Below are 24,001 nucleotides of genomic sequence, written 5' to 3'. Positions count from 1 at the left end.
GTCACTTTGAGGCAGAACCAACTCCAGGACTGTGAGCTTTTACCCTCTACAGCACAACTACCCAGGCCAACGAATTGCACCCCCTGGCACGTTAGAGACATTCCTCTGGGGTTCTGAGAGCTTTGATCCCTGTTCATATGTCAACACTTTCGACAGGGCTGACATTTTCAGTACTAGTAGTAACCCCAGTGTGAGGGGAAGACTTGCTGGGGAGCTCGGAGAAAAATGGGCAGAGTGCCTACAGAGGGGGCCCAGCCCCTGCCAGTGGAGCTGGCCTGGCACCAGACTCGCGGGTGTGTTTGAGGCTAGCATAGTTCAAATTTGCACATGCTTCAGGAAGCCATGCCTCTCCTTGTCCGTGAGCTCCAGCGGGGAGGGGGGGGCATGCCCTTCCACTTCTACCTCTTCCTTCCCATCATGCCACTTACCCTAGCTTTCCCTTCAGCTGCCCTCCATTGCCTCTCACTCACCCTCATCTTGCCTTCCCCCTTTACTCTATGCTCCCTACTTTACTCTTTGCATCCCAGATGTTTAGCAGTTGAGGGCATGTAGTTGTGCTGTGTGCCAGGGAGTCCTGCTGGCATAGTAAGTTATATATTGAGCTACTGACCACAGGTCAGTAGTTCAAATCTGTTAGGCATCCCAAAGGAGAAAGAGGAGGCAGTTTGTTCCCATAAAGAGTTGCAGCCTTGGAAACCTAGAGGCCGTGTTCCTCTGTTCCACAGGGTCAAATTGAGTCTGATTGGACTCGATGGCCATGGCTTGGCTTCATAGTTTTTGTTTTAAACCATATTATTGGGGGATCATACAACTCTTTGCACAATCCATACATCCATCCATTGTGTGTCGAGCACATTTGTACATTTGTTCCCTCACCATTCTCAAAACATTTGCTTTCTACTTGAGCCCTTGTTATCAGCTCCTTATTTCCCCCCTCCCTCCCTGTCCTCCCCTCTCTCATGAACCTTTGATAATTTACAAATTATTATTTTGTCATCTTATACTCTCTGACATCTCCCTGCACCCACTTTTCTGGTGTCCTTCCCCCAGGGAGGAGGTTATATGTAGATCCTTGTGATCGGTTTCCCCTTTCTACCCCACGTTCCCTCCACCCTCCTAGTATTGCCTATCTCACCACTGGTCCTGAAGGGATCATCTGTCCTGGATTCCCTGTTTTCAGTTCCTATCTGTACCAGTGTACACAGAGATGGTATCTCTAGTCTAGCGGGATTTGTAAGGTAGAATTGGGATTTTGATAGTGTGGGTGTGGCGGCGGGGTGGGGGGTGTGAGCATTTAAGAACTAGAAGAAAGTTGTATGTTTCTACACTGCACCTTGACTGGCTGTCTCCTCCTGTGATTCTTCTGTAAGGGGGATGTCCTGTTGCTTACAGGTGGGCTTTGGGTCCCCAATATTCACTCCCCCTCATTCACAATGATAAGATTTTTTTGTTCTTTGATCCCTGATATCTGATCCCTTCAACACCTTGCGATCACACAGACTGGTGTGCTTCTTCCTTGGGGGTTTTGTTGCTTCTAAGCTAGATGGCAGCTTGTTTACCTTCAGTCTTTAAGACCCCAGATGCTCTATTGTTTGATAGCCGGGCACCATCAGCTTTCTTCACCACATTTGCTCCAAAGGAATTCCTGTAATATGAATCCTATCTAAAGATGCTCTTAGGTAAAATTGTGTGTGTGCGTTAACATTCACATAAAAATCATTTATGGTGTGCAATTCAGTGGCATTTAATATATCTGTAATGTACAAACATTTTCATCACACTCAAAGCAAATCCCATACCCAGTATGGACTCACTCGTGATCTCCCCACCTCCCCCCGCCCCAATACTGGCAGTCACTAATATGCTTCCTGTGCCTGAATTTGCCTCATCTGGGAGTTTCAGCTAACTGACATCATGTTCTATGCAGGCTTTTGCATCTTGCTTCAGTTAAACTTCAGTGTAGTTACAAGTTTTAGGTTGGGAGTTACTCCTGCACTCCATGTCCCCCACCCCCAACACAACCAAACCCAATACATGTGTAAATACCAGAGAACCTCTATCCATCTGGAAACCACTGAGTCCTGTGAGCAGGTGATGAATACTCTGGGGTAGTGTAGAGAAAAGTCAGTTGTTTGGAGACCACTGAAATGACTTGAGCTGGGAGTGTGAGCGCCATACTGGTTGGAACCAGCCCTGGAGCCCTCTCCTGCAGGCTGAGGTGTGGCTGTCTTAAATTGTCCTCCCTCTTCCTCTCTCCTGCTGGAGGACTCTGTGTCTCCAACTGCTTATCCTTGAAGGACCAGGGAACACCCCAGAACACTCGCAGTTCTGCAGTAGCACCCGCCTTGATTCTTCAGGCATATCTTGAGCTGATGACTCGTGCAAAAACTGGGGTCCCAGGGCTTTTCCAGCTTCAAAATGTTCATGGGAAAGTGGAATTTAAAGGAATTTTTCCACAGACTTTTTGAAGTTCCCTATGTCTTAGAATTTTTCCAGGGCCTGTGTTATCTGTCACGCATGTAAAGTCCTGGACTGTATCAGCTGCCCCTTTCCAGTGTTCAGGTGGAGTGATGTGGTGCTTTACTTGCCTCGGGAGTCCTTGCAACCCTTGTCTTACTGTTCTGTGGGACACCAAAGGTCTGGTCCCTCATTCAGAATTATCTCTTGTGTTCAGTCATAAAAGGTCTGTGTTCAGAAATTATGTCATTCTTCTGCCTAAGAACCTGTGAGAGTGTCTTGGAGACCAAATTCCTTTCTTATTTCCAAGCTCCTGTCGCTTGCTGTGACTCTTCTTCCCCCTCAGGCTTACTATGCTCCTCCATCTTCTTCCCAGTTTATTCTCTGCCAGCCTGTGGATTTCCTTAATGTTGTCAGTGTTTCTGCAGCCTTGCAAGTGAGCACCTCATGCCTTTCTAGGTGGTTTTAGCCTAAGTTGAAGTAGCTGTGTCCTTACGGTTTGGAAACAAAGCAATCTGGACACCAATCTAGGCAGTCTCCTCTCAGCTGTTTGGATTGGCATTTTTATGGGAGCTGTGCAATTTTTCTTTCCCAACACTCATCAGGGTGGTGTCCACTTGGATGATGACCACTGCTTACAAGGCTGTGAGACAGGATCTATAAAATATACTTACCGTGAAAATACATATATATATTTACAGTTGTTCTATTGTTTTCTCGTGGGACTCTACTCATAGCACTGAATTAGTATTTTCCGTGGGTTGAAAAGCTGACACGACCCTCCTCCCCCATTCATTTTAAGTTTTGAGGCTAGTTTTGGTGGTTGCAGCTGAGAAAGACCAAATAATATAATAATCATAATCCATTCAACCTTAAAGCTGACCATTGAAACTTTCTCTCTCTCTCTCTGTAGATGCACCCACTGGGCCTGTGTAATAACAATGATGAAGAGGACTTGTATGAATATGGCTGGGTTGGAGTGGTAAAGCTGGAACAGCCAGAATTGGACCCGAAACCATGCCTCACTGTCCTGGGCAAGGTAAGCACCCATCCCCCAGCAATTGCTCCCATTCTGCCGGGGGTCTCCTTCTTCCATTTCCCCATCCCGCAGACACTTGGCTATGGAGAAGACTTGTGTGGGTGGAGTGCCCTTTCTTAGCTGAAGCCCCAGGTTGAGGACTAAAGCATGTCTTGTCTTGTGATGACCAACCAACCAGCATACTGCTTGCATCCTCCAGATGTCTAGGGTCTTGTTGGCTCAACCACGGTCCCACTGTGTGGCCCTGGGCAAGCTCCTTTCTATTCACTAGTCTTCATCTGTGTAATGGGCTGTTAATAGAAATTCACAGTACCTTATCTGATGCCCTTCAGGCAAGATATTTCAGAAATTGGAGATCTGGGGGTTTGAGATGGTATCTAGTGCATATGCTTTATGTGAAGTAGCCCTTGGGCACTCAGGCAGCACTCAGTAGTCAAACATGTTCATATTTGTGTAGCAGAAACTTGCCTGTGTTCACATTAAGGGAATCACTAGAGTCTGTACTAACCCAGTGCAGACTTGGCTCTCTCAGACTTACTTCCTGATGACTTGACATCCATTTTGTTTGGCTGCCAAATAAATTATGAAAGAGCTTTGTGGGTTTAGAGCATTTTTTGGTGTTGGAGCAGCAGGAATTATGGCCTATCCTGGCGGTGCGTAGTAGGTATTCTTAGGCTGCTAACTGCAAGGTCAGCAATTCGAAGATACACCTGTTCCTTGGGGGAAAGATGAGACTTTCTACTGTCTTATCTTATAGAGTTACAGTCTCAACAACCCACAGGAGCAATTCTACCCTGTTCTATAGGGTTGTCATGGGTCAGGATCGACTCAATAGCAGTGAGTTGAGTTTAATCAGAACTTAACTCATAGGATGGTTTGGGAGAGGAGATGAAGTCCAAAGGTCTACCTGGTACATGGCAAAATGCAAACCATTAGCATCGAGTTGATGCCAATTCATGGAGATGCTATAGGGCAGAGTAGAACTGTCCTTCTGGGTTTCTAAGACTATAACTCTTTATGGAAATAGAAAGCTTCCTCTTTCTCCCTTTGAGTGGCTGGTGGTTTTGAAAACGGCTAACCTTGCAGTTCGCAGCCCAGTATGTAACCACTACACTACCAGGGCTTCTGGAGCATAGTAAGCCCTCAACAGAGGTCTGCTGCTGTTGGCTCTTGTCGTCTCATTTAGAAATAGGACAAGAACTTGCTCACCCACAAGGTCAGTATTACCTTGGACTCCAACCTGAGACAAAAGTACACTAACTTTGGAAAGCCATTTGTCCAGAATCTTAGAGCATAACAGGTCATGTCTGTTGGACCCTGGATTGCTCTGTTAAATAAAGGGAACAATTCAGAGAAAGGTGGCAGAATCTTGGCTAGAGGAAAGTTAGCCTCTCCTTAGGAGTCTGGCCTGAAGGCTTTCTCGTAAATGTCTCAAGCGGTGTGGCTGTAGGCACAGGTGAAGGAGATGGTTAGGGAGAAATGGTTCGAGTTCCTGGCCTCCTGGAGTGCACAGTCTTTTTGGAGGTACAGCCAAGGACAGAGCTGGTTTTGCTGTGGACCACTCGATTTGAAAGCGCCCCAGCCAGCACTTCCAGACAGACCTTTTATCAGGAGACCCTTGCAGGCCCACTCTTGTTTGTGAATTGTATGTCTTCCGAGGGAGGGCCTTCAGAGCCTGTCAAGTTCTCCTACCCTTTGGGAAAAAACATGGCAATTATTATTAGCTGTTAGGTTGACAGTCTGAGAATCTGAATCAAGACACGTTAAGTGGCCCAGGCCCTGAGAGTTGCCCAGAGCTGCTTAGTGATGGTAAGAGAACAGTGGCCCCCATGAGAATATCTTAGTGCTTTCCTGGGAGATTTTCCTGCTACATCCAAAAGTTGGGAACAGCTTTCCTTGTAAGCATTACGCTCCTTATTCTACTATTTTCTTCAGGGCTGGAATCCTGGGCTGGAGTTGGTATGCCCTCATCTAGTACAGCTCCATGTTGATGCCTACAAACAGGTTGGCACAGAGCCTGCAACAAGTTACCCCATTCTGTCCTGGGTCGTAGTGGTGGGACTTGTTAGAGTTGCTCACAAAACCCAGCCATTTCTCTCCTGCCACTGGGACAGCCTCGTGGTCTCACTTGGAGAGCAGGTTTTGTCTGGTTTGCCCACTGATCTGTGAAGCCAGGGAATAAAAACTCTAGATATATATTGAAACATTAGGTACCTTTCAAATGGATTCATTCTCCAAAACATATTGCATATGGAGGCCCAGGGTCTATGCATGAGATTCTCAGCAACCCTCCACCTTTCTATTTATAGCTGTGTGCTGGCCAAGCCACTGGGTTGACATCTGAGTATACAGTCTTTAGCAAAAGGGCCAGACAAACCCTGAGCATTTGTTTAAAACCTGGGGAGTGCAGGAGGTGTTATGAGTTAGATATCTCTCGCTCTCTCTGCTTCCTTAAAAATCAAAACAAAACAAACTAACTTTTCACACTGTGCATTCTCTTCTCCGAGCTCCCGAGGGCAGCAAGGAGAAACCCGGGGAAGAAAGGCACCATGGTACCCTGCAGGTGGTGTGGCTTTGGATCCACGTCTGGGGACCCACACAAGAAGAGGGAGGGGCAGAAGCTTACAGCCTAGTCGTCAACATATGGGGGCAGGAGGGCTCCTCGCGTCTGAGTTGAGACTTGTTGGAAAACCTAGAAGGGAGGACTTTGCCAGCCTCGGCCCAGTCTGGCCTTCAGAAAGACCCATTGGCGAGTGGGGGGGCGATTAGAGTTAGGACGCAGAGCCGGCCCCCTCAGGTGTGCCCTCCTCCCTCCCCCAGGACTACTCTCCCACAGAAAATGCCGACAAAACCTTGAAATTAGAGAAGGGATTGCCCTAAATTAAAAAAACAAACAAAAACAAAAGTAAATGCCTCTCTAGGAGTTCAAATAAAGTTTCATTTTAAAAGCAAAGGCATAAACTCATCACCTTGGTTTATTACTGAGTGCCTTTGAACTCCTTAGAAAAGAGCACTATAAAACTCAGGAGCAAAAAGTGATTTATGAGCTCCTCCTTGTAATCTTCTGGATTCCGGGGGAGGTGGTGCAGACAGTAGGAGCAGCTGGAGAGAGACTGAAAAAGGGTGCCACTGAGCCACCCGCAGGGAGGCAGTAGCTAGGGTTCCAGGCCCAGTCCAGCCTGGGACCAGGCATGGGCAGATCTCAACTCGCTGGGCCTTTGTTTCTTTGGTTACTGTGAGAAGTCTGTTCTAGATTTCTTGTTCTGCTGGTATATTGAGCTTCCGTATTGTATTTAAAATCTTTGTTTGGTGTTTTAACTTGGGTAGAATCTAGCTGCTATACTCTCACCTGTGACTGTCTGAGTCCTAGGACATTTAAATTACAATAGAAGTGATGTCTTTTTGAGCAGCTCTCTATTGAAAGTAGGGGCCTTAAGCCACCTGCCAAGTGGAGGACACTTTAACTCCTTTTAGTCAGTGTTTATTAAGCATCTTTATATTTTTTATCTTCTCCCTAGACATGACACAGTTTACATAGAAAATTCATTTCCCATTCAATAATTCAAACACAGGTGTAAGTGCTACCTCCAATACCCATACCCACCCCATCCCCCAAAATTTCTGGCCCCTCCTTGCTGCCTCATCTTTGGCTTTGGGCAAATACTGCCCATTTTCTAAGGAGCACATTTCTGCCAAATGATAGTGTTTGTTTATATAGGCCAATCTTTTAATTGGCTGAAAGGTAGCCACCAATGGTTTCCATTCCAGGATAAAAAGACATATTCAGGTGATAGTCTCGAGGATTCCTATCAGTCTAGTAAGTCTGGTTTTTAAAAAAAAATTGATTTAAATGTTGTTCTATATTTTGCTCCCACTGTAACTGGGCCCTTCTACAGTATGCCTGGCCAGATCTGTTGGTGGAGGTAGCCGGACACCCTCTAGTTGTAGTCTTAGGCCGGAGGGAGCTGTGGCCTTGTGGACCATGAGTCTTGTGGACTGACTGCTTCCATGAGCCTTTGGCTTTGCTCACTCTCCTTTGCTCAGATAGGAAGGGACCAATAGTTGTGTCTTAGATGGCCACTTTACAAGTTTCTAGGACCCAGATGCTATTCATCAAACTAGGGTGTAGCACCTTACCTTTTTATGACCTATGTTGTAAAAGTTGACCTAGATAATACCCCCCTGATGATGATCTTATTAAGCATCTTGTATGGTCCCAGTAAGAGATTTGATGTTTGACCTCAATGACTTCATCTCGTAGGGTTCCTGCAAGGAGTGCGTGAGTTTCTAATATAGAAAAGAGTTCGCTTGGTACCAGTCTCACAGCTCAAGGTGGAGTCAAACGCTGCTATATCTGGTATCAAGGAATCTTCATGGAGCAACACCTGAAGCTCCAGGCAGCTCCAGAGAAATTGGTAGTTCAAACCCACCCAGTGACTTAATGGGAGACAGACTCACAGATCTGTTTCCTAAAGATACCAGCCAAGAAGATGCTACTAGACAGTACTACTGTGTAACAGGTAGGGTCACCCCGCATCAGAATTGACTATGGCAAGAAAAGACCGAGCAACACCACAGAAGAAAGACCTGGTGATCGGCTCGTGTAAAGGAAGAAGCCCCGCAGAGGAGTTCTGTGATGTGTTGGTTTTACTGATTAGGTGCACTCCCCACACACAGCATGCCGTGAAGACTCCGATGACTAGACTCTTGAGGAGAGCCCTGAATGAGGCCTGGGGATCAAGGGGATGTTGAGTGTGGTTCATAAAAAGACCAGAGGATGGGAGAGTAGAGGGTGAGTGGGTTGGAAAGGGGGAACTGATTACAAGGATCCACATGTGACCTCCTCCCTGGGAGACGGACGGCAGAGAAGTGGGGGAAGGGAGACTCCGGATAGGGAAAGATATGACAAAATAACAATCTATAAATTACCAAGGGTACATGAGGGAGGGGGGAGTGGGGAGGGAGGGGAAAAAAAGAGGACCTGATGCAAAGGGCTTAAGCGGAGAGCAAATGCTTTGAAAATGATTAGGGCAAAGAATGTACGGATGTGGTTTATACAATTGATGTATGTATATGTATGGATTGTGATAAGAGTTGTATGAGCCCCCAATAAAATGTTAAAAAAAACAAACAGAGGAAAGGCACTCAGCCTTGGCTCATCTGTGAAATGGGGCCGCTGCTGCCATTGTGGTTGGTGTGAAAGTCCAAGAGACATTTCTAGAAGACTTAGCCCAGAACCTGCTCATGATGATGGAAGCACAGCCATGATGGCTGGGGGCTCATGATGGAAGCATCCTCTCTTCATGATCTCACGGAACAGAAGCTAATTGAAATTCAAAACAGTTTGCATTTCTTCACCAACTATTAAGCAGAACCTAATATGTAGTGGTGTAGTGGTTAAGTGTTGGACTGTGATCCGCGTGGTGGGCAGTTGGAAACCCCCATCAGTCCCACAGGAGAAATTCTGGACTATCAGTTATAGTCTGGGAAACCTACAGGAGGCTCCCTATGAGTCAGCATTGACTCCATGGCAGTGAGTTTAGCTTTGAGTTTTTGGATACATAATAGAGTGATGGCCAAGAGTTGACACTTTAAAAAAAGAAGAAGAGAGGACTAGAGACTAGCCCAAGGGGGGTGCTTGTTGGTGATGGTGATGCCCTAAGAGTTTGGGTCAAGTTGTTACATACTAAGACCTTTCTCTTCTGGGGTTTTCTGGTAAAAAGTCAAAGCTACTAAAATCATGATGTAGCATTCATCTCCAAGGAGCCTTGATGGCACAGTGGGTGAGTGCTCGGCTGCTAACTGAAATGTTGGTGCCTCTAACCCATCAGCCTGCTCCACAGGAGAAAGATGTGTGGCAATCTGGCTCCGTGGAGATGAGGACCTTGGAGCCACCGTAGGGCTGTTCTCCTGTGTCCCAGGGCCAGTATATATCAGAAGCACCATGGCAGTGGGTTTGGGTTGGGTGTAGGTGTCCGCTAAGCCCAGTGCTTTGGAAAATGTGGCTCTGGATCCCTTCCAGGGCAATCCACAAGATGAGAGCTGCTTCCATAGGGGTACTAGTGTGCCATTTGCCATTTCCATTAGTCTTCTCTCACAGGCTTTCCAGAGGCATCGTGACCTATGATGACTTTATTGCTCTTGATAGCCCATGGGATGTGTGCTTGCATTTTAAAAAATGTCTGTTTCTGTTCTTAATATGGTAAACATCAATAGACACAGCCTGCATAAAAGGTTCTTTGGAGTTCTGAGCCATTTTTGAAGATGCAGAGGGCGAGCAAACATTTGAGGACACAGGCCTACGAGTGTCTTCACTTTCAAGGTTGTGTCATAGAACTCAGCCGAGGGAGAAGCCAGCTCTCCCATAAAGTTGAGAAAAGCAAGAAGAAACTAGAGAACAAAGCAGGTAATTCAGAGGAGTGAGTGGTCATGAAATACCAGTCCTGCAGTACAGCTTTAGAAAGACAAGCCCCCCTTGGCCCCTCATCCCCAAACTCATACTCGCTGCCACTGTCGTTGCTGACTCATAACGCCCCTATAGAAGGGCTAGCAAATGAAATAAAACCAATGGATTGCTGTTTTCTACGTCTAATACCAAACAGGAAATTTGAACTTCAGCGACGAAGGTCTTGATATCTTTGAGGTTTGCAGTGGGGCTAGAACCTTCGGTCTTGCCTTCTAGAACCTTGGAACAGGAACTTGTGAGAGCTCAGGAGAGGCTGCAGAGATATTGACAGGGTGAGGGAACTTGTCCTGAAGCTGCTCATTTTGGATTGGGTGGTCAGTCTCAGTGTCTGTTTCCTGGGGCTACCAAAGTCCCAGACCTTAGGCTAAGACCAACTCAGCCCTCTGATATGAGAGTCCCACCTGAGAGGGACAGATGGTGGGGATGAAACCCTTGGGTGTGTTTGACTGTGGGGGAGGGGAGAAGGCAGCTGGCTGTATAAGGGTCTTAGGCAGCTGCATAACTTCACGGGCCTTGGCCTTGCCAGACCTCTTCTGGTCAGCAAAGCTAGGAGAGCAGTTGTCACAGACCTGCATACAGAGTGAGCACCATGAGTACAGCTCACTGTCTTGGTATCCTGGTAGCACCCCATGTACCTGCTTCAGATCCTTCCCCATTTCACTCTTTCTAAGGCATGCTGTAGGGGTCCTTTTCCTTCACTGGTTCGCATCTGAGGGTGATTTTGCCCCCAGGAAATATTCAGGTCTCCAGTCAGAAATACCAGCGGAGAGGCTTATCACTGGCATCGGTAGTAGAAGCAGCGATCCCGCTCAGCAGCCACACGCACAGACCTGTCCTAGCACGAAGCCCAGGTTTTCTCTCCCTGAGAAGACCAGAAATACCACTTCTTCCTCTGCTGTGCCCATGGTGCTCCAGGGAAAAAGTGAAAAAGGCAATGGAAGCATAGAGGGTTACAAATTGGGTTGCTAACTGCAGGATTAGCAGTTCGAAGCCATCAGCCGCTCCGCTGCAGAAAGATGAGGCTTTCTACTGCCATAAAGATTTTCCTCCTCGGAAAAACCCCGAGAAGCAGTTAGTTCTCCTCTGCCCTGTAGGGTCGCCGTGAGTTGGAAATGACTAGATGACAGCAAGTTTGCATTTTTTGGTTTGTCCATAATTCTGGATATAATGTTAACATGAGGGGTTATTCAAATTAAGAATCAATCAATTAAAAATTTTGGATAAAAGAAAAACTCTAATAAATCACTTTACCATGCTTAATTTACTTTCTAAATATCAAGCCAAAGTAACATTCCCTGTATATCTCCCATTTTTTTCTCTGAGCTGCACTGGAGTTAACGTGGCTGTTGTTAGGTGCTATTGAGTCAGTCTGACTCACAGTGACACTGGGCACAACACAAGCATGTGATGCTAAGTGAACACAAAGGGACTGCTGTTAGGGGCCATCCAGTCCGTCCCAACTCATAGTGCCCCTGTCTGCACAACAGAATAAAACGCGGCCCGGTCCCGCACCAGGCTCACAATTGTGCGCATGCGCGAGCACACTGTCGCAGCCACGGTGTCAGTCCATGTCCTTGAGGGCCTTCTTCTCCTTTGCTGCCCCTCTGCTGAACCCAACATGATGTCCTTCCCCAGGGACTGGCCTCTTCTGACAAAATGTCAGAATACATCGATTACATTGATACAATAGTGAAAACTGTAACAGCAGGTATTTGTGGGACTTGTTGCTACTGCTGGGTGCCATTAAGTCAATCCTGATTCAAACACTGCCCGGTTGTACGCCATCTTTACAACTGCTGCTGTGTTTGTGCCCACTGTGGTAGTCAGTAACTATCCATCGAATTGAGGGCTTTCCTCCTTTTTTGGAAACCTTCACTCCATTTTACCAAGCATGGTGTCCTTCTCCGGAGACTGGTCCCTGTAATAGCATGCCCAGAGTATGCGAGACGTCTTGCCATCCTCATTTCTAAAGAGTGTTCTTAGTGTCCTGTCTACACTACCAAGATGGATTTGTTCATCCTTTCCACCATCCATGGAATATTCATTCATCAAATATTCGTCCTCAACATAATTCAAATGCATCAAATCTTCTCCAGTCATATTCACTGTCAATCTTCCATATGCAAATGAGATAAATGAAAACAGGATAGCTTGCATCAGGTGTACCTTACTCTGTAAGGTAACATCTTTGCTTCTCAACACTTTGAGGAAATCATTTAGAGTAGATTTGCCAAATGCAGTATGCCACTTGATGTCATAAGTACTGTTTGCATGGGATCTAAGCATTTGTGGATCCATAAAATAAGCTCTTTGACAATTTCAATCCTTTCTTTCTTTACTTGTTATGTATTAGTCCAGTTGTGAAGATTTTTTTTTTTAATGTTGAGATGTAACCTATACTGAAGGCTGCATTTTTTTCATCTTCCTGGGTAAATCCTTCACGTCCTCTTCACTTTTAGCAAACAAGGTTGTACTGTCTGCATATTACAGGTTGTCTTATAGCGAAGGCCAAGTACCAGCACAAGAAATAGCCTAATTTCCCGTGGGCTGCCTAGTGTTTTATTTTCTTCAACAATGAATGCTCTTATAGCCAGCAAAAATGATGCCGAATTTTAAGTATTTCAGTACTCCAAAGGAGTCGTTGAGACTGCCTGGAACTTGACACAGCACAAAAGACCATCCTCAGACCACACGCCCAACATCTGGTTCAGAAAACAAGATGACCCAAGCAGAATGTTTCCTGAACCTTTTATCGAGTAAGAACGAGTCTTTGGTGTGTGTGTGTGGAAAGCACACAAAAGATAGAAATAAGAAGAAACTGCATTTACCCGGGAATTTGAGCACACCTTGTGAGCCAGGCATACAGACCAGGAGCTCCGAGTGTCTCTCTCCTTTGGGCCTCTGACTCATCTTTCTGGCTAACCTCCCCGGACTGGTATTTTACATATTGTGTATGCTTCTCCAAAGCAGAAAAGCGTTGTGAGCACTGTCTGTCCTTCAAGAGCTATCAACAGTGCATCACATTGACAGCAGCTACTGGAAGGTATGAGGCGCAAGGGCCAGTGAGTTCATGCTAATGGGGGAGGAACCCTTTGAAAAATGGGGAGCAAGTTGGACAACTCGAAGAGAAGAGCCTCCCACTGAATTGTACACGGAGACGGTTCAAATAGGTGTGCAGGATGCATGGTCTGCTGCATGTACGTTCAAATGACCAGTGAAACAAATTATTTTTTAAGATGCTGATTTTAAAAATGGTAAGGAGCAGACAAGGACAGCGGTTGCTTGTGATGGGCTTTTCTGCTGGCTCCTCATAGCAGCTCAACTTTCCCAGGGCAGCCTTGCCTGTGGTCCTTGCTTCTTTGCTCAGTGCCTGGTCCAGTCAGTGTGGCAGGAGCAGCAAGGCGGCCAGTGTGGCCTGTGTCCTCTGGCTGGCAGACACGCTGTTTCTTCTATTCACTCTCTCTTCAAACCCCCTAAGCTTCCAATGGATTGCAAAGAATGGTTTTCAGTTAGTCTTTTCTTAAAGCTGAAAAAAAATCTCTGATCTACTTTAAAAACAAAACAAAAAACTAGAATTGGGGTTAATACATCCTTTTAACCAAGAGGTTGCTGGGAGGTTTAGATGTACCAGAAAAGCATCAAATTAGGAGTTTGGAAATTTCAACTCAGATCAGTGACCTCCGAAGAAATGTGGTGTTCCCTCAGTTTTCCTTACACATCATGCCAATCTTTTCTTTCTGATCTATTTTACCAAGTTCCTTAAAAACAAAAACAAAAAAACTGAACATGGAAGGTCTTCACCAAAACCAAGAACACCCTCCAAGCAATGACAACCCACAATGACCCTAGATGACAGGGTGGAACTGTCCCCAAGAGTTGAGAAGATAATGTTATGGGAGTAGAACGTCCCATCTTTCTCTTGCGTTGCGGCTGGTGGCTTTCCAATTGCTGACCTTGCTGATCGTAGAATAACTAGTGACCACTATGCCCAAAGGGCTCCTAAAACGAAATCTAAGGAGCCTTCCACAATTCCTCTCTGACCAAAAACTGACTTCGCTCACCTTTAAAACAGAGCTCCCCATGTGCTGGAAAGAGTGCTTTTATTTATAGAGAGAAAATGGATATTTTTGGGGTTCTTACATATTAAAAAATTAACATTTAAAATTCTCACAATAACCATTAATGGGGTGGGGGTGGGGAGAAAAAAACGAAGAAGATAAGGGAAATTCATCAGCCCAAAGAGACCCAGTGATCACCTGGGCAGAACTACCACTTGCACCCAGACTGTGTGGCTTCAATCTCTCACATGGAAATAGGCACGTTGCGGAACACCACTCCTCTTAGATTGTTAGGCTCACCATTCTTCACTACCTTTGCTTATGTACCCATTTGCCCTATGACATTCTTTTAATTATTTTATTGGGGGTTCTTAATCTTATGACAATCAATCCATCATTTAATTGTATTAAGCATGCTTGTACATATGTTGCCATCAACATTTCCAAAATATTTTCTTTGTATTTGAATTCTTGGTATTAGCTCCTCTCTTTTCCTCTCCTTTCCCCACTCTCCTACCCTTGTGAAACCTTGATAAATTATATATTATTGTTGCTATTTTGTGGCATTATGACATTTTTTACAAGCACTAGTGTACCCTAGGAGTCCTGGTGGTACAGTGGTTAGGCATTGGGCTGCTAACCATGAGGTCAGTGGTTCTCAAAACTACCAGTTGCTCTTCAGGAGAAAGATGAGGCTTTCTGCTCCCGTAAAGATTTAGAACCCTGGAAAGGTGTGAGTCAGAAGGGACTAGATGGTAGTGAGTTGGTGGGTTTTGTCTTTTAGGATTTTGGATGGCACTACTTCATGGCCTTTTGGCTAAGATCCAATGTAGCAGCCCTGGTGACACAATGGGCTAAACCGTAGGCCAGTAGCTCAAACTCAGCAGCCTTAGTGCAGAATGAAGTCGTCTGCTTCTCTGAGGATGTACAGTCTCGCAAACCCGTGGAGCAGCTCTGTTCTGCTCTGCTCTCAAGGGTGACCATGAGTTAGAATCTCCTCATTACCAGTACCTAGCACTGGGCCCTGCACTAAGGCCCTCAACAAGATGGATCTACCCTGTGCAACAGTGGTGGGCTCGTACCTAACAATTGTGAGCGTGGCACACTGGACAGCCTTACATTCTGTGTATGTGGGGGTCCCTGTGAGTCAGGAGTGACTCTCCAGTACCAAACAAAAACACGTGGTCGGTTAATTATAGAGAGTTTGGAAAGAGAATGGAGACAAAATACTGGTCGCTGTACTTCTTCAATACAGCATTTGATTTTACTTCAAATCTCCTGTCCTGAGCCTGCTTTCTAATGTAGTTCATCATGAAGGTGTTAGCACCTGTTCAACCCTTTTAAAGACTTAATCATGTATGTTCATTATCTCACAATTGGCTATTAGTCTCATAACCTGTGATTTTAACGTCTGCCTAACATGAGGAGTCCTGGTGGTGTATTAGGTTACGTGTTGGGCTGAGGGTCAGCAGTTTGAAAGCTCCAGTGCTCTGCAGGGGAACGACGAGGCTTTCTACCCCTCCAAAGAGTTCCATCCTCAGAAGCGCAGCAGGGCAGCTCTCCCTGTCCTGTCGTGCTGCTGAGGCGGAATCAACTCCCTGACAATGAGGGCTGTTTGTTTTGTGAACGTGATGAGAACATAGGCACGTTGCAGCTGACCGTTTTATCAGGGTTCAAGAATTGGATCGAGGCTGTTTTTAACCCTTGCAAGTAAAATACATTGCAAACTTTCTTTGTGTAGGACAGGTTGGAGTTTTTGTTTTGTTATTAATTATTTTCCTACAGTAGTGTATTCCATGAAAGAGACTATAGATCAAAGTAAATGAAATATTTTTTATGACTCGATGTAAATAATTGCAAGTTGCTGTTCACGAGAATTCTCTCATTTTGGCCTGCCATTAGTGTAAAAGAGTGAATCACTTTTCACAGAAACAGCTAACAGCACCTGTCATTACAAACACATTTCTTTTGCTAATTTTGAAGGAAAAAGTACCTCGTTGTTTTCATTCTATTTCTTTCCCAAGCGCATTTTTCCCCAGTGTATTCTCATATGCTCACTAAACCAAGTTTCCCCTTTTGCAAGTGGTGTCTTCTGGTACCTTGCTCATTTGTCTATCAAAGCAAAACAAAAATATTGATATGGAGCCAATTCCAACTCACGACAATCCCTTCTGTGACAGAATAGAATATGCTTCTTAGAGTTTTTGAAGTTTTACTGAGATAATTTACATATCATACAATTCAGTGGTTCAGTTATATCAAGGGGTATTCAGTCATCACCACAATCAACTTGAAATCATTTTCTTCTTTTTTATAGTCGTTGTATAACCTTCCATCCCATGCCTGCTCCAAGACAAACCAAGCTCACTGCTATCGAGTTGATACCTCCGACCCTTTAGGACAGGGTAGACCCGCTGCTGTGAGTTTCCAACACTATAACTCGTATGGGAAAGGAAAGCCTTTCTCCTGGTGGTTTCAAACTGCTAACCTTGCAGATTGCAGCTACCCCTCCAGGGCTCCTTATCCCATACCCCTAGGAGATTATTAATCCATTTACTGTTATTATAGATTTGTTCCGGAAGGTCTTCATGGGCTTGTTTTTCAGAAGTTGATTGCCAGATCTTTTTTCCAAGGCACCTCCACCACGGGAACCTTAACCAGCATGTGCTCCAGGCCTTCTCATTTGTTCATGGATGGGCCTAAATGTGGATTTTTCTTAGAGGAATTAATTCTTCGGCATTTAGAATACTTTTTGAACGACTCTTTTATTTGCTTACATTTTACTTAGCTTTCTTGAGAAGTTAAAACTTTTTATATGGATACCGTTTCTTCCTGATTTCTTCAGCGATATTGACATTCTTTCAATTTTGTAATAGTTTTCACCGTCCTTTTTAGAATGATTTCTTCCTCATTAACATGAGCTTTCAAGTTTTCTGCCTAATCTTCCAGGCTCTTGTCACTTTGGTCCCATACAGATGGGTCTTGAAAGAGCATAAGGCTCAAAGCAGATAGTTGTACTAGTTAAGCAGAACTATTATTTGGTTTTAAGAAGACTTAAGTTAACATTTTTGGTTTAAGGTTTAAGTATTCTCTCCGGCCAATTGTTTCTGGGATTTACCCAGGCTCTATGGCTCCAGAAAGTCTGGGTTCTATGAGGATTTGAAATTTTGTTGAGCATTCCCCCACTTTTGATCAAGGTTCTTCTAACAAAATACTCACTAGTGATAACTGGGCACCATCCAGTTCTTCTGATCTCCTGGCAAAGGAGGCAGTTTGTTTATAAAGAAGATTGGCCTCCATTCCAATTTCTCTTCCTTTTCCTGTCTCTCCTTCTGTTGCTCCAGCAAGTAGAGAGCAGTTGTTGTGCCTTGAACTATTAAGCCTTAGCACTACTACACAACTAACTAGGTGGCATAGAAATAGTTATTTTCCCCCAGCACAGTCCTCTGCCCCAATCCATAGACAGCCACTAAACTGCTTTCTGTCTATAGATTGGCCATTCTGGGTACTTTATACAGTCAGAGACTATGAAGTCTTTATGACTGGCATTTTCCCCTTAGCTGACATAATGTTTGAAGGCTTCGTCTACATTGTACACTGTATCAGTACTTCATTCCTTTTATTGCCAAATTATGTTCTTTTCTCTAAAAAAACACTGCCATCGAGTCAATTCTTACTCATAGTACCCTATAAGACCGGGTAGAACTACCTCTGTGGGCTTCCGAGACTGACTCTTTACAGGAGTCAAAAGCCGCATTTAGGTCCCTAGAGGAGTAACTGGTGGTTTCGAACTGTTGATCTTGCAGATCACAACCCAAGGTGTAACCACTACCCCACCAGGGGTCCATTCTTTTGCATAGATTTGCCCTATTTTGTATTGGGATATGCTAATTCACCAATTGGTGGACATTAGGTTCTTCCTTTCCTTTGTCTGTTATGACTAATGCTGTTTTGAAAGGGGGAGGAGGAGGCTGAGCGGGAGTGCCCTCTTTGTCCCTGGTGACCTGGACCTGCGGGAACTTCAGGTACACCTGAGGGTCTACATTCTCCCTCTGTAGGATCCTTGGTGTGTAGGGTGGCTCAGGTATCCAGGTAGAGAGCAAGGAGAATAGACACGGGGAGTGACGGTGCTGTGTGTGTTTACACTTTTGTGTGAATAGGTTTTAATTACTTGGAAGTGGAATTGCTAGGTCATATGGAGACTGTTTATCTCTGAGCATTCCCACTTTTCAGCCTTCCCCAGCAGCTCCCGCATTTCACATTCCAACCAGCAATTTCTGAGGGCCGGCCCCAGTCTCTGCAGTCCTTGCCAGCACTTGTTATCTGTCTTTTTGATTCCAACCATCCTTGTGGAAATGGAGTGGTGTCTGATTGTGGTTTTGATTTGAGTTTCCCTGATGGCTAATGATGTTGAGTAACTGTTCATGTACTTATAAGGTCGTTTGTCTGTCTGTGATGGAATCCAGAGCTTTTGCTCATTAGAAAAACTGGCTTATGTATCTTTTATACATGGAATTTTAAGAAGCCTTTATGTATTCTAGGTACAGGTCCCTTGCCAGACACATGGTCTGCAAATATTTCCCCCTATTCTATGTTGACAAAAGCCTCTTGCTCTCATTTTTCTTTTGGTGGTGTTGCTTTCTGGAGTCATATATAATAAGCCATTATTAGATTTGTTCCATCACTAAGATTCTCTTTTTTTTGTAATAATTTACATTGTCGTCTAGTTAAGGTCTTCCTGAGATTTCTCTGAAGGAATCTATGCTCTTTCACTTCAGAAGCTGTGCCGCCAACAGTGGGCATAAAGGGAAGTAGAGAGCACTGGCCTTTGCTCTCCACCTGGACACCTGAGCCACCCTGCTCTCCAAGGCGCCTCAGGGGTGCCAGCGATTCTTGCAGCCCCCGGTCACCAGGGACAACCAGAGTGCTACCCTAAGCCTCCTCCTCTTTTTGACTAATGATGGTCTTAAAAGACGCTGGCCTACCACTTCCCAGAATCCCCTCAGGTGCCCATGGCTGCCGATGTCACAACTCACCAGCCGCAGGGTCCACTTTTGATGGGTTAAGGTTACACCCCATCAGTCTTAAGTGAGGGAACACAAGACAATCTGCTAACACACAGTCATCTCTGTAACAACCCTGCAGAATGGATGTGGGCAACCCTGCAGAATGGATGTGGGTGGTTGCCAGCTAGCTGCCAGTCAGCCTCCCACTGCCACTTTCCATTTTTTGAGTACCTTTGAAAAGATGACAGCCTGGGAGCTCCATTTTAGAAGATTCGGAATCTGGAAAGTGTCTCCAAAATCATTTTCCCTTCAAAGGTTTGCTGCTGAACACTGGACTGAAAAGAACCCCCCCTAGTGATGGTGAGGAGCGCACACTTTAGTGCTTGGCTACAAACCCAAAGATCTGAGGGAGAGAAGACTGGTGACCTGCTTCCAGAAAGATTGTCCTCACTGCTATTGCGTGGATTCCAATTCACAGCAACCCAGCAAGGACAGGAGGGCAGTGCCACCGATTCTCAAGACTGTGGCTCTGAGAGAGAGCACGCTGCCTTCTTTTCTCCCCAGGAGTCAGTGATGGACAGATTTGAACCGCCAATTTTGCAGTTAGGAGCCCAGTGATTAACCTGATGTGCTGCCAGGGCTCTAGCCAAGAAAACCCTGTGGGGCACTTGCTACACTGTTGGTGTGAGTGAAACTCACTCCAGGCCACCTAGCAACAGCTGATGGCCAGCCCTTCCTTGTTCTTGGGCTGGGAAAGGGCCTATTAGGCGTGTTCCCCTAGTCCTGGGAACGGTACCAGCAGGCAGTGTGGGTGTCTTCCAGTCTGTTCTACTCGTCCACCACTACCTATCTGGGAGCAATGACTTTTAGGCCCCTTGTCTTTGGCAAATTGCACTTCAGAAGTCATTGGGCAGAAGCCAGAGCTGATGGATAGGTGCACGTGGCCAGGGGAGACAGGGCTAGTGGTGTCCCAAGACTCGTCCCCCAAGGTCTTTTTCATAAAAGCTGACGGGGAGGAAATTTGGTGGCGGGAGGCGGGAGCAGTTATTTCTGGGTCATTTCTATCACTTAAAATTCCTCAATTTTGCTGTGTGGCATGGCATGTCTTTCAGTCTGTCAACATTACAATGCAATTGGCTTTTATATCGTGTGTGTGTGTGTGTGTGTGTGTGTGTGCTTTAATGTACTTGGCTGCCACATGGGATTTTTGCTTGGCATAGAAATCCACTCTTCGCTAAAGGTCAAAATAGAATTGATTTGTTTTGCCCAAGGATTGCCTTGTAGAATGTCAGCTTGGCGCTCTGCTCTGCTCTGCCCTGCCTTGCCGTGCCACCACTCTGCACCCTCTACGACCACCCCTCCCATGAAGCCCCCTGCAACAGCAGGGACCAAGGGCACGAGCACCCAGTTCTTGAGTCTGGTGCTGTTACGTAGGCAGGCTACCTTACTGCGCCACCCCCTTGAGCCCTCTCTACATTGTCTGTCATCTTTGCTTAGGTTGGGCTCTTTCCTGTGAATTAGAGAAAATAGGAAAATTGCCTGTTTTAGGCACTCCAGGTGTGTTCCAGAGATTTAGAGTTAAGAAGTCAGGTAAATATTTTGGCAGCCCAACACAGGTAAGAAAAGGAGAATGAACCTGATGGGCATCTCAGGTTACAGGCCCAGCCCAGTGCTGCCTTCTCCCTCACTCCGCCAACCCACAACCCCACGTCACTCTGGCAGAGAGTCTTATCAGAAAGTGGGGGGAATCACATTGTTTCCTCTTCCTGGATGAAAACAAACAAAAAACACTCATCCCCGTTTTAAACTAGTAACCTGTAAAAAGGGGTGCAAGATCTTAGAAAAGAGCCGTTTACCCAAAACTGCCGTCAGCTTAATGGTAGAAAGGCAGAGAATGACCACTGGAAAGCCATGCCGCCTGCCCCTGGGCTCAGGATCTGGCTTCCAAGTGCACCCCCAAATGGGCCAGGCTTGGTGGCTGCTTTCCCTGTCACAGCACAGAGCCACCCTAGAAGGCATGCTGATCTGCCAGCCACCGGCCTCCTTTGAAGTGGGGCTTTGTGTCTTTGGAAGGCAGGCATAAAGACCGCTTCTCCTGGCGCCCTCCCCAGGGCTGCCCAGGATCACCTTGGAAGGGCCCAACACAGTGGCCACCGTCAGGAGGGGGAGCAGCGGCCCCTTTGATCACAGCCCCCATACTAGGCGCCTGCAGGCCAGCCAAAGGCCCACTTTACTGATCTGATGAGGGGCAGGACCAAGCGAGAAGAAAGACCAGGGATGAAAAGGAAACCCCGGGAACCTGCCCGGCTGCTTTGGCCGGATTTTCCTACCAGGGAGCCGCTCAGTTCCTGCCAACCCAGAGCTGCTGCCGGCCCCTCACCCCGCCCCTCCTGTCCCTTCTTTTCAGCCCTGTGTGTGTTTTGTGCACTGCTGCTCCCCTGGGTTCTCAGGCTGGGAACCCACTGAGCCTGTTTCCATGGTCACTGGGAAGCTCTTGGCGCCATGTGCTTCAAAGGGAACCTTTCCCCTTCTTGCTGAGCCCTGTCTGCCCCAGGGATGCATGGTGACCCTGGTTGGCCTGGTGAGAAGGCTTGCCTTTGCTGGGGATGCCTTGGAATATTCCAGACGTACCCACAGGAGAGTGTGCTTCTGCAGTACACACTTGTTGCACTGGGGTTCTCATGTACCCCTTGGAGATCTTTGGGCCACTGCCCCAGTCCTCTCTGCAGCAAGCTTTTCAGAAAAGAGTAAAGCCCCAGCTCTCCCAGAATAGGAGGTGGGACAGGGAAGAGCCAGGCGGGCAGCTGAGGCCAGCCAGAACTTTCTCAAGGAAGCTGTGTCTTTTGGGCCAGCAGAGAATGAATGCAGCGGTTGCCCCCCTCGGCTCTTGAGCTGTGATGGAATTCATGCTGAGATGGCCTGGGACACCAGTCCCCAGAGTCAGGGTTGGGGTGGTGGTACCTGCTCGCCCATCCGTGGCCACCAACTCCCAACAGTCCTCTGTTTTCTGTTTGATTGTTTGTGGAGAACTGCAGGGGAATGAAATCTATCCCGGCTGACCGTAGAGAAAGGGTCAGTGGTTTAATCCCCTCAGAAGGCTGCTGCGTGGTGACAATGGAATGAAGCGGTGACAGTCCTCTGAGGAGCTTACCTTTTCCATGCCAAACCTACCTCCCTAGCTGGGAGCCAAGAATGTTCCTTTCTGCCTTGAGTTCACTGTACTGCAGAGAGAAAGAGTATTCCGTGGGGAATTCCATGGGGGGTGGGGGTGGGAGGGCGATCAGGGGTCTTGTGGTTTCAATGGGCTGTTTTGCCATGATGTTCTTTTTCTGTATCATTGGTGGCTCTCCTTGGCAGCCTATTGGCTGTCTCTCTGCAGAGAGGGGACCCCAGGAGTCCCAGCATGTGCCTTAGACTCCTTTGTGCAGGGGAACCCAGGGAGCAGTCTCGGCAGCACTTCTTCTATTTCTGGGAGACAATGCGCCTTGGTGGTGTGAGCTCCAAGCCCTACTGGTAACTAACCCATCCTTCTTGAAGGGTTTTGCTAAAACTTCAGGCTTGAGGCTTATTACCTAGGGTTTTTATGCCAGCACAGGATTCCCTTAGATCCATCTAGGCCTAGGCCCCAAATCCCCAGGATTCCCCTGGAGGCATTCTCTTGGGACATGCATGCAGAGGCAGGAATGGTGGCACATATTGCACGCCTAGGGGATCAGTGAAGGATGAGACTGGCTGCCATGATAGTAGATAACCTGGGGACACTCTTACTGTGGGCCAAATGTTTTCACTATGGTCCCAAATCCTTGTGATATCCCAGGAGGGAACTGGGATTAGATCCGTGCCACTGGTACATGATCTAGGCCATGGATGATCTCAAGGACCATGTACATGGCTGTGCAGAAGTGGGGGAGTGTCCTGGACTGCCTGAAGCCTCCAGCCCCAGTGGCCTTGCACAGAGGGACTGGCTGCTGTCAGATGAATCTGAGCATTCTAAGAATAAAGAGTTGGCTAACTTTGGCTATCTCCTGTTTTATTAGGAATCCCTAGGTGGCGCAAAGGGGCCCTGGTGGCACTGTTGGATAAGCATTGCCAACTCTCACAGATCAGCAGTTCAAGTCCACCAGGAGAGAGGTGAAGCTGTCTGCTCCCATAAAGCAGTACAGCCTCGGAAACCCTGTATCGGGCTGCTGGGAGTCAGAATTGACTCAATAGCAGCAGACTTCGGAGGTGTGGCAAAGACTGATGAGCCATGTACTCTGTGTGCTCTGACTGGGCGAGCTACAGACCCACACTAGGGCCCCAGGGTTACACATTTCAGAGCTCTGGCCTGAGGCCCTGGAGGCAATGGCTTCCCTCATTCCGGGCTCTGTGCTAACTTTCCTGAGAGTCTTCATCTAACGTGACAGGCAGAAACCATTGGTGGTGTGGTTTACCTTAGCAGAGGCCAGGAAAATGGGATTGACATTCGGGCTCACCTGGACCTTCGGGGCTTTACCTATTAATTTCCTTTCTCCTGCACTGTCCAGCTCACCTAGCGCAGTCTCTTGGATAGAGTGAGCCGCACTTCCTTTCTGTGCCTTCTCTCTGGGCAGAACCTTAAGAAGACAAGCAGGTACGTCCTGGGTCTGCGTTCAGATGTGTGGGTGACAATGACATCAGTGATTACTCTAGACTTGAGCTGAGCGATCCCTTACAAGGAGATTACTGATTGGTACCATTCTCCTTGTTGGCAGCCTTGTTGGGAGGGCTAGGGCAGTCAGGTCTGGTTTTGCTCTAGTCTGTGGCTATGAGAGCCTGTTCATTTTCCTTGTAACCAAGAAGCTGTATCTAGTTACATAGTGAGAGTTAGTAAATTAAGAAGCGTCCTGGTGGCATTGTGGGTTATGCATTAGGCTGCTAACCTTGAGGTTAGCAGTTTGAAACCACTGAGGCTTTCTACCTCTGTAAAGATCTACAGTCTTGGAAACCCACAGGG

At 46.7% G+C, this 24,001-nt stretch overlaps 1 protein-coding gene across 2 annotated transcripts in view; it reads left to right on the top strand.

Annotated features, from left to right (window-relative positions):
- ZNRF3 (zinc and ring finger 3) overlaps positions 1-24,001 on the top strand; it is a 180,957-nt gene that overhangs the window by 96,074 nt on the left and 60,882 nt on the right. For both annotated transcript variants that reach the window (XM_075533612.1, XM_075533611.1), the window contains exon 2: positions 3,371-3,496. In XM_075533612.1, the coding sequence (XP_075389727.1) occupies positions 3,371-3,496 (126 nt within the window). The remainder of the gene's footprint in view (positions 1-3,370; positions 3,497-24,001) is intronic.

This window comes from Tenrec ecaudatus, chromosome 16 (assembly GCF_050624435.1).
Source record: "Tenrec ecaudatus isolate mTenEca1 chromosome 16, mTenEca1.hap1, whole genome shotgun sequence".
Taxonomy (NCBI): domain Eukaryota; kingdom Metazoa; phylum Chordata; class Mammalia; order Afrosoricida; family Tenrecidae; genus Tenrec; species Tenrec ecaudatus.
Note: the sequence above shows the minus strand (reverse complement) of the source record. Positions and strands in the feature narration are given on the sequence as shown.